General features: G+C 40.3%; 1 protein-coding gene across 2 annotated transcripts in view; it reads right to left on the bottom strand.

The window, feature by feature from the left end:
* Positions 1-13,945, bottom strand: part of PRKCE (protein kinase C epsilon) — a 653,543-nt gene that overhangs the window by 46,190 nt on the left and 593,408 nt on the right. For both annotated transcript variants that reach the window (XM_074205195.1, XM_074205202.1), the window contains 2 exons: positions 7,520-7,658; positions 3,648-3,836 (listed from right to left, as the gene is read on the bottom strand). In XM_074205195.1, the coding sequence (XP_074061296.1) occupies positions 3,648-3,836; positions 7,520-7,658 (328 nt within the window). The remainder of the gene's footprint in view (positions 1-3,647; positions 3,837-7,519; positions 7,659-13,945) is intronic.

Below are 13,945 nucleotides of genomic sequence, written 5' to 3'. Positions count from 1 at the left end.
TCCAAGGTTACAAATGTGGAAGAAGGAGTAAGTTAATGATGGTGAAGTCAGAAGGAAGATAATAAACTTGGTTTTGGACATGAAGAGTTTGAATTATAGTCCAAGGACATCGACACAATATTCTATACCCATTTACAAATATGAGTCTAGAGCTGGAGATTAAGATGGGGAATCATCTCCATTGAAATAAATAGTTAATGATTTGGGAATAAAGGAGATTATAAAGGAGAAAGGATACAGAAAGAAGAGGACTAAAGAGAGATTCTTGGAAAATGCCTGCCTTATGGGATAGCCAAAGAGGGCAAAGAGCCAGTAAAGAGAAGAAAAGAAAAAAAAAAAAGAAATTTGAATGACAACTTTATTATATATTTAAAATGACTAGCAAGTTAAAAATAATATATTTGAAGTTTCATGTGGAATCATCTTTTTTAAATTAAACTATGTAATGGAAATCTTTTTTATTCTAAAATTAAAAATAAAGTAAATTTTTACAAAAGGAGTATTAGAGAAAAATAGGGCAATTGAGAAAATGTAATAACTTTGAGACCATGGGATCAGAGCTGATGCACAAAGGGTGGGCAATGGTACCAAATGCTTCAGAGAGAAAGAGGGATGTTTAGTAAGATGCTGGGACACCTCCTTTTCTGGGACAGGAGGGAAGCAGGAGAGAGTGGGCAAGGATGTGTGGACTCAAGGTAGCAGGATAAGATAAGGATGTGCAGTTCAGAGTAGTTGGCTTCGGACTTCTCACTATAGTAAAAGTGACTTTTTCTTCCTGGCTTCAATCTAACATTCTCTCTACTGTTCTACCTTACTGAATCACTAGGAGGAATAAAAATAGTCAAGAGTCAATTGATCAACAAATATTTATTAAGCAATGTCAAAGTTGAATCAAACTGTCAAAGCAAGACACCTTGCAAGGCTCTTGGGGGAAAACAATAAGCAAATGGAAAATGTAAATAAGGTAAATATAAGGGGGAGGCCCTACTACCTGGATGAAAGATCAGGAAAAACCTCTTGTAGGGGCAGCCTTGGAGCTGAGCTTTGGGGGGGGATTGTAAGTGGCAGAGAGAGAGATGAGGAGAGAATACAGTCTGGGCAAAGGACAGAGGTCTAGGATGGAGAAGGAACAGCAATTTAAGCCAGCTTGGTAGAGTCCATGAAGGTGAGTGATTATAATAATTCTGGAAAGGTCCACTACAATCAGATTGTGAAGGGATTTAAATGACAAACTGCAGAGTTTGTATGTTATTCTACAGAAGACCAACCACTGGGGAATGATATGGTTGGACCTGTGCTTTGGCAGCTATAGGGAGGATGGGTTGGGAATGTTGAGGAGGCTTTTGAAGTAATAAAATCAATTCACCTGTATAAAAAGTACTTCAATCACCATAAGTCTTTAGGTAGGTAGAGTGAATATAATTTTCCTCATTTTACAAATGAAGACAATGAAATCCTTTGGAAGTTAAATAGTCGGGCTAATAAGTATCAGAGTCAAAATCTGAACCCAGATTTTTTGACTTCAAATTGTCATTTCACCAAAGCAAGCAGAGGTAGCAAGGTGGTGGGGCAGATAGAGTGCTTAGGACTTAACTACTAGTTATACATACTAGCTCCATGATTCTAGACAAGTCACTGTGTACCTCATTTTCCTCAATTGTAAAATGGGGATAATAATAATAGTTGCGAGGATCAAATGAGACCATAATTGTAGAATCTGTCACATAATAGGCACTAAAATAGTCCTTCTTCTTTCCTTCCCTCTTTTATTTCTTTTCTTCCCTCTCTCCTTCCTTCTTTCCCTTTTTTTCTTTACTGATTAAAATTTTTTTTTTTATTCATTTAAGGCAGTGGGGTTAAGTGATTTGCCCAAGGTCACATGCAATTATTAAGCCAAATTTGAACTCAGGTCCTCCTAACTCCAAGGCTGGTGCTCTATCCACTGTGCAACCTAGCTGCCTCTCCTTCTTTCCTTCCCTTCCTCCCTCCTTTCTTTCCAGTGGCACCCCAAAATGATTTGATTTCTAGGATTCTTTCCAATTTGAATCCTGTGATCCCAAGAATTGCAGAAGGAGGGAAAACAGAGGGAAAAGAGAATGTGTTCTGATAGACAATTTCCCATCTGCCAAAGGTATTAATAATAATACCCAACTCATTCTTTGGAGTTTGCAGGAAGATACAATAGGAAAAAGAGAGTACATGTGAAACAGAAGCATTTTGACATGCGGGAGGACTCACTGTAATAGAGATGAACATCTTGTCCAGTCAAGCTGTTAAAACTGTGAGCCACAGTATTTTATGATCAGTCACATTGCTATGAGATATTATTTTTATTTAATTCAAGCTTTCTAACTCTGTCTCTGTCTCTCTCTGTCTCTCTCTCTCTCTCTTTGAACCACCAGGCCGGTGAGTGAAGTGAACACAGCCCAGTTGGGTGGCATAATAGATAGTTGGCCAGAGTTCATACAGATCCCTATCTGATGCCTCCCTCTCCTTCAAGTCAGGACCCAGGATATGATGTATTTAGGGATCAAAGATAACAAAGAAGCTTGAGTTGGTTGCATTTTGCCTCCTTCCTCCTCCCACCCTCCGAAATCTGATGCTGGAGGAGACAGATTTAGAGAATGTACAACCACAGAGAACACAAACATTCTGTTTCTTTCCCACAAGAAGAATAATTTATCCCAGGCTACGTCCTTCTGATGGCAGCCTCTGAACTGTGCCTGAACTCCCAGCACTCCGATTCAGCTATGAAAGGGAACAAAAAAGACATGGGAGAATGGAAGAGATGAAAGAAAGAGAGTCAAGGAAGGGGAGGAAGAGAAGGAAGAGGGAAGGGGAAATGGAGAGACAGATGGAAAGAGAAAAAAGAGAGAGAAAATGATGAGAGAATGAGAAAGAAACAGACACTATGCCTCCCACTAGATTAAGAGATATTACTGGGTATATACCCCAAAGAGATCAAAATAAAGAGAAAAGCATGTAGATAGATAGGTGATAGATAGATAGATAGATAAAAAGAAAGAAAGAAAGATAGATAGGTAGATAATGGATAAATGGATAGATAATTATAGAACCTCTTTTTGTAATAGAACAGAATTGGAAATGACAGGCATACCCATCAAATGGGGAACAGCTGAACAAGTATCACATATAAATGCAATGGAATGCTATTACACCCAAAGAAATGTTGAAAGGGATGTGTTTAGAAAACTCCTAGAAGATTTGTATGAACAAATGCAGAATGAAGTGGGCAGAACCAGAAAAACAATTTACACAATAACTACATTCTGAAGACCAACAGCTTTGAAAGACTTCTGAACTCTGATCAATGTGAAGATCAGCCACTATTCTGGAGGACCAATGATGAAGCATGCTATCCACCTCCCAAAAAAAGAGGTGTTGGACTTAAGACACACACAGAAGGCAAGATTTTTTGGACAGACTCAATTTGTAGATTTGTTTTCCTTGACTAAGCATATTTTTCACAAAGGCTTTCTCTTATATTTTTCTTTTCAGTGGAGGGAAGGCAACCTAAATACTTATTAATTGAAAAAAATACAATTAAATTAAAAAAAGAAATTGATTGTGAGTTAGAGAAAAAAGAAAGACTAGGGGAATAACAAGGTTAAAGGAGAGACACTCACTGCTTTGAGAATACTGACAGCTTCCTTGCTGAGCCAAACCGGGTAGAGCACATCGTCATGGAGGATGGACTCAAAGAGGTCATCTTCATTGTCGGCTTCAAAAGGGGGCTGCCCAGCCATCATTTCATACATCAGCACTCCTAGGGCCCACCAGTCCACTGAGGGGCCATACTCCAACTCCTGAAGAATCTGTCCAGAGCAGGAAAAAGCTGATTAGTGGCAAGGCCAAGATGTTGACAAGAGCCAAATAAAGCCTGGGCAGACAACAAGGGGAAAGGGCAAGAGTGGGAGAGGGAGGGGACAGCTCTAAAGGTTGATCTTTTTTTCTGACTGAATTTTTTTCCTTAGAGAGGCCATACACCAATATACCTTAGAGAGGTATACACCAATACTGTGTGCTTGACCAACACAGAAGCAATCCCTGAGCTAGCCCTACCACTAAAAAATGAAATGTGGCTTTCCTACATGATAGATGATCCATTCTTATCTATCTGAAACAGGTTAGGTGGCATCTCCAGGCTCTCCACTCTAGAATTATTATGAATTGGGAACATGAAACATAGACCACAGAGCAGGAAGGGAAACTGGAGATGATTTATCATCATCTCCTTACTTAACAGATAAGGAAACTAAGGTTTAGAGAGGTGAGGCAGCATAGAGGAAATAAATATAGTTTGTGTCAATGGGCCTAGGTTTGAATCTGGTTAATTGTTCCCCATGTGACTCTGGACAAGCAGAAATATGTCTTTGGGTTTCCTCATCTGTAAATGAGAGAATTAGATGAAATGACCTCTAACATCTCTTTCAGTTCCCCTCTAAATTTCTAAGGAAAGTATCTGAGGTTACAAGATTGAGTGAAGAAAACAGGCTTAGAATAGAATAAGGTTTGTAGACCTAAGCGCTCCATACCTCATCTTGCTATGTGACTATAATGGTTCTAGAAGCTTTCTGGGACTGAGTTACCACCCAATGCCCCCTAAGACTGGGCATTCTTCCAGATCCCTGGTCCTTGTGATTCTTGTGAGAACTCTCAAGGGAAGCCTTACAATGGGAGGTGCCAGTTTCTGATTGAGCTTTGAGATTCAAGAGCAGTAAGTTAAGGAAGGAAGAGGCAGGACTGAAGGGTCTGGCTCCATCGTAATGTGCTCACTCCTATTTAGCCCTTACAGGTTACTGGAATTAAAAAAAGAATTTGAGGAAATGTGGACAACTCAAAATTCTTTACTGGCTGCTGAGTCTGTTAATATCTGTGTCCTTTATTTCATTATCTAAGAGCATAGTACTAGTGAGGTAAAAGCCACAGGTTCTTTACCATGCAGGACAGTTAACTTCTATGACTTGGGGGCAGCTAGGTGATTGAAATGGATAGACTCCAAATCTGGAATCAGGAAGACCTGAATTCAGATCCAGTCTCAAACTTTTCCTAGCTGTGTGACCCTGGGCAGATCATTTAACCCTTTTCCCCTCAGTTTTCTCATCTGTAAATGAGGTAAAATTATAAAGATATAAAATGAGCTGAAGAAAGAAATGGCAAACTATTCCAGTGTCTCTGCCAAAAAAAAAGCCAAATGGGGTCATATAGAGTCAGACATGACTGAAACAACTTAACAAAAATTCTACCCCCTGATTTGGCTGGCCATCTAACATCATACAATATAAAGCACTGGACCCTAAGGTTTCTTAGACTGTGAGTTCCTTTTTTTTTTTTGGTTGGAGTCCTAAAATCTCATAATCTGTTCAATTCTCAATCCTCTGATACTATGAAATGTGTGCCCACAGAGGGAGAACAGGTCAAAATGTGAATGGCTCAGCACAGCTTACTCTCTTTATTGCACAAACCATTCAAAGTGTATGGGTTAGAAGCATCATTGCCATGGGTTCTGGAGAGCACATAGTTACTGTCCAATTTTTAAGGTCCTTGACTTCTGCACTTTCCCTTTCTTTTCTCAACAGCATCTCTACCAGAAGAAGGGCATAGGAAGGAGAAATAAATGAAATACAAATACATCCTAGCAGCTGCCTCTGAGAAGCTCTGCTTAAAGGTTGGGTAGAGTTTATGGGAAAGTTGAAAACATCACTTTTATCATTTCATACTCTTGCTCTATGATTCTCCAATGCTCCCCACTATAAACAGGAGAGTCTGGCAAGAATTTTGTGAAGAGAAACTAATTTTTCATCATCATGAAGTCTTAAGAATAGAAAAGGAAAAAACCCCTTTTAAGCTCTTCTTTCCCCAGGAATTCCACTTTAAACCCCATTTCCTTCATGAAGCCTTCCCTGATTACTTTACTTTTCTAGATGATCAAAAGCCAGAAGTTAAGTCATTGCCTTCATAACAGGCATATACCAATATGTTTGCAAGGTTACCTTTGGGTGAACTTTATCTTACAGGTAGATCTGATTGAATCCTTGGTAACACCTTGCTCACCCTTCCCAGAAGCTTCCCACTTCTTTTTTCAGGTGCCAACTTTGTAAGATTCCTGCTAGGCTTAGCTCTGATAATTTCTACTTTCTAATTGCCTTCATGAAGACGAAGGTGGCAACGGCCCACATCTTGTGGGAGGGTATCTAGATTTGTAGTTAACACCCAGTGTGGATGGGAATTGAACTTGAGGGAAAAACAGAGGCAGCAGCTGAATCCTGAGATGGAAGTGTCCAGGTCATGGTTACTGCCAGAAAGATAAGGTTAATAAGTAGACTGAGATGGAAGTGAAAGAAAAGGAGATAAGCCAAGAGAGTTCTGAGGAAGGGAGACTGCCCAAGCACAGGAATACAGTGAGTAGAAAAGTGTTGGGGCAGGGTCACCCAATACCCCAGAATGCTGTCTCTCATTCCTTTTATCCCTTGCCACCATGTCTTTGTACCTCTGTTAGTATAGCTGCTTGTGCTTTCCAAGTCCACCTAGGTAATCTCCTTTACATTTTCACAACAGCCCGCCCTGTTAGGGCAGGTCCCATGACTCTCCTCATCTGCCAGAGGAGGAACCTGTCCGAGAGGTTCAGTGACTGGATTGAGGTTACACAGTAAATTAGTGGTGGAGCTGGGCTCCACCAGCTCAGAACAGGGTTTCCTGCCTTCCCATGTCTGAGTTTTCTGGTGTACTTGCTGAAAGGGCATCTACGCCCAGAATGGACTGGTATTCTCTGCTTTTCAGAGAATTCACATATTGAGTGAAGTATCTAATAAGTGTTTTGAAAATGAATGACTTGAAGAGCATCCATGGAACAGGGGAGGGAAGTGCTTACAAACACCCACTTGTTTCCATTTTATTACATTAAAACCTTACAAATGATTCTATTCTAGCATATGTTATAGGCCATGCTGAAAATGAGCTTTATGACACTAGAGTGAATTCAATGTTGCCCTGGTCTACCAGGTTGATTTGGAGATATTAAAAACAAACACAACTTTAGGGTATTTATTTATTTTTAACTCTTCAAACCACTGACGAGATGAAAGCAACAATTTTGTTATAATTTTCAATTTAAACATACAGAAAAATTTCCCTTCCCTTTCCTATCCTGTCCTGTTACTTTGGAGGAAAAAAAAAACCCAAACCGAACCCCTTGAGGTGATAAAGAGTCTTGGATTTGTTGTTAGTGATTTGGGAATGATAAAATTCCTCCCTCTTATAATTCTCTTAGGCTGTATAGCAATGAAAGCAACACTGAGGAGTGATGTGTTTCTCTAAGTCTGGGCTTTTATCAGTTGACAATAGTGCTCACTTCCCTCTGAATTCAGCAGGCTTCTCTTCCATTGCCCATGTTGATCATGGTTCTTTCAAGTACAAAGGCCAGCATACTGCCTGGGAAAACTTGGTCACCTGCAATACTTCTGTGAGTGGTCCAACCCAATGTGGATGGAGAACTTACCTCTGGTGCAATGTAATCAGGAGTCCCACAGAAAGTGGTTGTGGTCACACCATTCAAAATTCCTTCCTTACACATCCCAAAATCAGCCAGCTTACAGTGACCTTCTGCATCCAGAAGAATATTATCCAGTTTCAAATCCCTGGGTAAAAAAAAGAAAAATCAAACATTAACACTTCTTTGACATAAGATATGGACTTTGCCATGAACTGGCATATCCAGTTGGATAATGAATTATAGTCCATGGAAATCTGAAGCAAGTAAGTCTTTGAGGCAGGAAATCTTTCCCAGATAATATTTCAAAGAGTTCCACCACAGCTGCCAAAAGGAAGCCTACAAGATGTAAAGATTTTTTTGCTTTCTTTCCTGGCATGAATGAGAATCTCTGATAACACTGGGGAATGTACTAGAGTTTTTGCAAATCATTGAAAAAAACCAATATTTATTAATCACCCATATTCTGTTCCCATAAACTGGAAGATCTAGTTGAATGGACAACATTGTAAGACTTAGAACATTTGACATCAAGCTCTGATACTCAGTTTTCAACTGAGGGACCAAAACATAGTAAGGTCGAAAGGGGATCATATAAAGGATTTCTTCCTTCAGAAAAGTCTAGAGTCTCAGTTTCTTTACCTTGATGAGGAGAATGATAATACTGGTCTTATCTCCCTCACAGGATTGCTATGCAAATCTAATAAGATTATTTATGTTATCCTTTATTATGAAAAAAAATCGCTGGATGATTTCTTGAGTGGTGGGTATGTTAGATTGGAAAGAGGCAGAGTTTGCACAAAATGGTCAGACTCATGCTCTCTTTCAGAGTCATCTTAAACCCACATTATTCATGTGGAAGTCATCTGAAAAAATTAGAGTTACCCACATATAAAGGGACAATTACTACCAACACAAGTAAACCACATCTATCAATAGAAGACTGGAATCAAGTGTGTACAGACTCCAAAGACTTGGCAATTCAGATGAAGAAGAAATTAATGAGAAGTCCTGGATAAGATTTTAGGGGAACTGGGTTTTGAGAGAATGTTCAAGTTTGGATACAAAGAAAAATAGGATGTAGGGGTGGCAGTAGTGGAGGAGCCCCAAAGTTACTGAAATAGCTATTTGTGCCCCTGCTTTCTGTAGCTGGAAAGAGCATGTCCAGATGCAGAAGAAAGGAAACAAGATGACAGTCCCAACAAGGAAAAAGGGAGTTAAACTTGTTTGGAGGGAAATAGGAAATGGGGGGGGGTAGAGTAGAAGGTCCTCAAATACCACATTCAGGAATTTGGCCTTCACCCTGAGGGTAAGAAGGGGCCTTTGGATGCAGACAAATGACTTGAGGAAAATATGTTTTAAGGATATCTGTCTAAAAGCAACCAGAAGAATGGAGACAGGGAGAGACACCAGGAGTAAGGAAAGCTCCTAGAAAGTTAGAGCTCTAGGCAGAATAGTTTATGGATGGGGCTCTGGACTTAGATCCAGGAAGAGCCAGATTTGAATCTCTTCTCTGTTGCCTTGGGTGGGATCTTGAGCTGGCCTGTTTCCTCATTTGTAAACTAAGGGGATTGGACACAAGGTCCCTGTTAGTTATAAATCTATGATCATAACCATAATCGAAGTACCTTAGTTAAGTCCTGACTCATCTGTCCCTGAATTCATATTCAAATATTATCAGAATCCCATAGGGAGCCTGGGTTCAAATGTGACCTCTGAAACTTGCTGTGTGACTCTGGGCAAGTCACTTAGCCCTATTTGCCTTAATTTCCTAATCTTTAAAATGAGCTGGAGTGGAACTCATAAATATACAAATGAATGAATGTTGAAAAACTATCTTTGTGTGTAATTGGAAAAAAATTTCAATTAATAAAATAAATGAGCTGGAGAAGCAAATGGCAAACCACTTTAGTATCTTAGCCAAGAAAATCCCAAGTAGGGTCAAGAAGAGTCAGACACAACTGAAATGAGTAAACAAAAACTAGAGAGCCCAGATCTGGAGTCAGGAGTACCTGAGTTCAAATCTGGCATCAGACACTTAATAATTACCTAGCTGTGTGGCCTTGGGCATGACACTTGACCCCATTTGCCTTGCAAAAAACTAAAAAAAACCCCAAAAAACCAAAACAAACAAAAAAAACAAATTTGACTAGCAATATTTACTAGCTGTGGGATCCTGGGCAAATCATTTAAACTCTGCTTGCCTCAGTTTCCTCAAGTGGTAAAATGAGGATAATAATGACCCCTACCTTATTGGGTCATTAGAAGGATCAAATGAGAAAATGTTTGAAAAAGTACCTAGCACAGCCTGGTAGTTAGTAGGCTTTATTTAAATACTTGTTCTTTTCCCTTCCCCCAATGATTAGTGTGAGTTCCCCCACTGTAATACAACAGAAAGGATGCCCCATCTAAAGGAAACCAGAAATCTGCTTATTATTATTATTATTATTCCTCTTCTTTTTCAAACAAAGAGTAAGAGGGTCTCTGGGCCATTTTTGCTGAGGGTCTGTGAACTTGAACTTTTGGCATTGTTTAACATCATTCATTCAGTGTTGTAGTGGGGGCAGGAAATATTTTCAACTCTCTCCTCTCCAGCATGTGACCCAGTTTCCGACTTCCAGAGAGACCAGGGACTAGCTTCAAAATGTGCTGATACAGCACAGGAATGACTGCAATGAAGGAGCAAAAACCAACACACAGGAGAAAATGTCTATTTGCTAGTCCCTCCAATCTGCTGCCATAGCAGAGCCTGGCCCAGTTTCCTTCCCAACCACAGGGAATGGACACTTACAAACAGCCCCTTGTTTGTAGAACCTTGGGCCACTCGCTGGGGGGAAGACAGAAAGTTAAGATAAGATGGACTCCCTGTTCTCTGGGGGCAAATACAAACACTGATAAATCCAGAAGATGCCAGAATGTGGGGTTTCCTTCCAGGGCCAGCTCCTCCTGAGGGCCTTCCCTGGTCCCAAAGTCTGCCAAGGCTCTTGCTGTTCAGATTGCATGCCTCTTTTTGATGAGTATCTTTGATGCTCCCAGTAGTCTGTCTATGGGTTGTCTCCTCCTTTAGAATAATCTCTGAGTTAAGGCTCTACCATCAGATTATTCCAGTTTGTCCTCTACACCTCTCATTTGAATGTTGTTGTTTCCAGGTTATCTCCCCTGTTAGATTGTTCTTCTTGAGGACAGGGACTGTCTTTTGCCTTTCTTAGAATTCCTAGCACTTGGCACAATGTGTGGCACGCTGAAGGTGCTTAATCAATGCTTGCTGATTGATCACCTTCCTTCCTATCCCTGGTGTTTAGCAAAGTCCTGGTACATAGCAGGCACTTAATAAATGCTTGCTGACTGACCAACTTCCTTCATATCCCTAGAGTTTAGCCAAGTTCTGGCACAATGCCTGTTGACTGACAGCCTTCCTTCATTTCCCTCATGTTTAGCACAGGATCTGAGGCATAGCTTGATGACTGACTAAAGTGTTACCAGAGTCCTGGAGAGCAGGGAAGGTTTTTTGGAAGGGTTAGCATTTGAATGGTGCTTTAAAAGTTAAGTAGTAATCCATCAAGGAGCACTAGGTGGTACAGTGGATAGAGTGCTGGGCCTGGAAACAGGAAGATTCATCTTCCTGAGTTCAAATCTGACCTCAGACACTTGTTAGCTATGTGACTCTGGGCAAGTCATTTATACCTGTTGCCTCAGTTTCCTCATCTGTAAAACGAGCTGGAAAAGACAATGGCAAACCACTCCATTATCTCTGCCAAGAAAACCCCAAATGAGATCACAAAAATTGGACATGACTGAACAATAAAAGAAATTAGGTAGTTTTGCTGGTTCTGTCACTAATGAGTGACAAACAAGGTGACTGGTGAGTGTTCAGAAGAAATGATGAAAACGAGCAAATGCATCAAAGAAATTTGATATTCATATTTTGGTTTATAAACAGTTTTTACTGGTAATGAGTGAAATCAGAGATTCTATTTCTATTATGGGAACCCTTCCACCTAAGCAGAACAGGCAGGATTAGACCCTACTCTCTCTAGACTCCAAACAACATTAACATTTAAAATGCCAACACAAGAGATTCATTCTTTTGCCCTCTTTAAATATTTCATTTAAAATGAAAACTTTGGATTTAAAGATTAAACTCACATTTATTTCCCCAAGTCTTTGTGGTGATGAAAGAGAAGGGGAAAAGAGCATTTATATCACACCTACTATGTGCCAAATTGGACAGCTTGACTTCAAATCTGACCTCAGACTCTTGACTCTTACTAGCTGTGTCATTTAACCCTGATTGCCTCACATCCAGGACTATCTCCAGTTGTCCTGATCCATATTTGGCCATTGGATCCAGGTGACTCTGGAGGAGATAATGAGGCTGGTGACTTACCACAGCAACCCCTCACTAATTCAGGTGCTTGTCATGACATCACCTCCCTGATGTCAAGGGCTTCTTCGAGAATGAAAGACAAAAACATCACTATGTATCAAACATTTTAAAAAAATAGTGTATTATTTGATCCTCATAACAACTCTGTTTGATGGGTGCTGTTTAAAGTTTAAAGTTGAGGAAATTGAGGCAGCCAGATGTTAAGTGACTTGCCTAGGATCACACAGTATGTGTCTGAGACTGGATTTAAACTTAGGTTTTCTTAAGAGTGCTCTATCTCGGGGTGAGTAGGTGGTGCAGTGGATAAAGCACCAGCCCTGGAGTCAGGAGTACCTGGGTTCAAATCTGGCCTCATATACTTCATTAAAAAAAAAAAGTGCTCTATCTCTTTTCCTTAGCTCCCTCATGATGATGTGTTTAATAAATCATTTTCCTCTAAGACAGGGAAAACTCTGAGAATAAGAGTCAAGAGAAAGCTTAGTGCCTTGGCCAGGGATGTAAGGTTAAGTTTCAGAAAGACTGGAAGATTACTATGACCTACAATTGATTTCAGGAGGTAATCTGATTCCCTGTCCACCCATCAAAGTTTGATGATTTTAGTTTTGTTCTTATTCTTCCTTTTATATTTATAGAAATATTCTCAGGTTTCCAAAATAAGTTACATATATGCTGGAACTTGGAGCATGCCGAGATCACCTAAGATGTAGGAGACAGCAAAGATGTGCTTCTGGGAGGTGATGATGATGATGGTGATGATGTTTGTCCTTCAGTCTCAAAGAAGACTATGATATCAGGGAGGTGATGTCAAGACAAACAAGTGAACTGGGTTTGAGTGAGGGGGTTCTGTGTTATGTCTCTAGCCTCATTTTCTTCTTGGAAGCCATCTGAGTCCAAAGATGAATCAGGAGGCTTCTGGGAGAAGACACTTTTCGCCCAGCCTATGGGGGGGTGGTGGGAAGGAGAACAACCTCAATCCATTGCCTATGGAGACAGAATAGGATCTATCTTTAAAATTATCAGACTCTCAATGTGGAATTCAAAATCTTACAAAAAATGATTGTTAAAAACTATCTTTGCATATAGATGGAAAACTAAATATATAAATGTAAATAAAACTACCAGACTTGGGAGTCAGGCTCTCTCTTTGCCAGCGTCAGGGGATGAAAATCCTGTTTACTGAAGCCTGGGCATCATGCACTACTTTGCCCTCCTCCCTTGAGGTCTTATAAGCCTGAGAAATGGGCTTGGGGTTTGAAACAGTTTCATTTGTTCTGTTCAGTTTTAGATGCAAGCAGTACAGTCCCCAGACCTTGTGAGCTTAAGCCATGATGACCTTGGAGGCACATGCCGGGCTGAATGTTGCTGCCAGCTGTGCAGGGAAACCTTGAGAAGTCAGAGGGATGGGACTGGAGCCCAGGGGGCTTTGGATGTAGAATGGAGTGGGACTAAAGTTATAGAGTAATTGAGTGAAAATGTGAACTTAATCCCTTTCTTGTCTCTCAAGATTGAGGCAATGCCCAAATGGTAGTGTGGGATTATGCCCATCAGACTTTACAGGGAATTTTTGTATATTTGTTTTTTTCCTAATATTCCTTTGTAAATGGAACTGATCTTCTAAAATTTGGAAAACACAATAAGTGTGGGCATAATCTATTGATAGAGACTAGACACCTCCCAAACTCCTTATGGGAACTGAAGAACCTTGGGGAAGGAATGATGCTTTCAGACAGTGAGGTCACTGTTTCACACATATTGTTTTATCTGAACTTCACTCCAATTTTATGAAGGAGGAGCTACCACAGACATTCTTCCCATTGTGCAGATGAGGACATTGAAGTTTAGAAATGTTAAAAGCCTTTCCTAGAGAATGGAGAGGAGGGGAGAGAGGGAGGGGGAGAGAGGGAGAGGAAAAGGGGAGGGGGGGGAGAGAGAGAAAGACTGAGAGAGATAGAGACAAAGAGAAGGAACTTCTGTACCATTTTTTACTAGCACTCTCCCATACTTGGAATGCTCTCCTTTTATGTGTGTCTCTGAAAATCTCTAGTTCC

The sequence above is a fragment of the Macrotis lagotis genome, chromosome 1, assembly GCF_037893015.1.
Source record: "Macrotis lagotis isolate mMagLag1 chromosome 1, bilby.v1.9.chrom.fasta, whole genome shotgun sequence".
NCBI lineage: Eukaryota > Metazoa > Chordata > Mammalia > Peramelemorphia > Peramelidae > Macrotis > Macrotis lagotis.
This window is presented reverse-complemented; position numbering and strand designations above follow the sequence as displayed.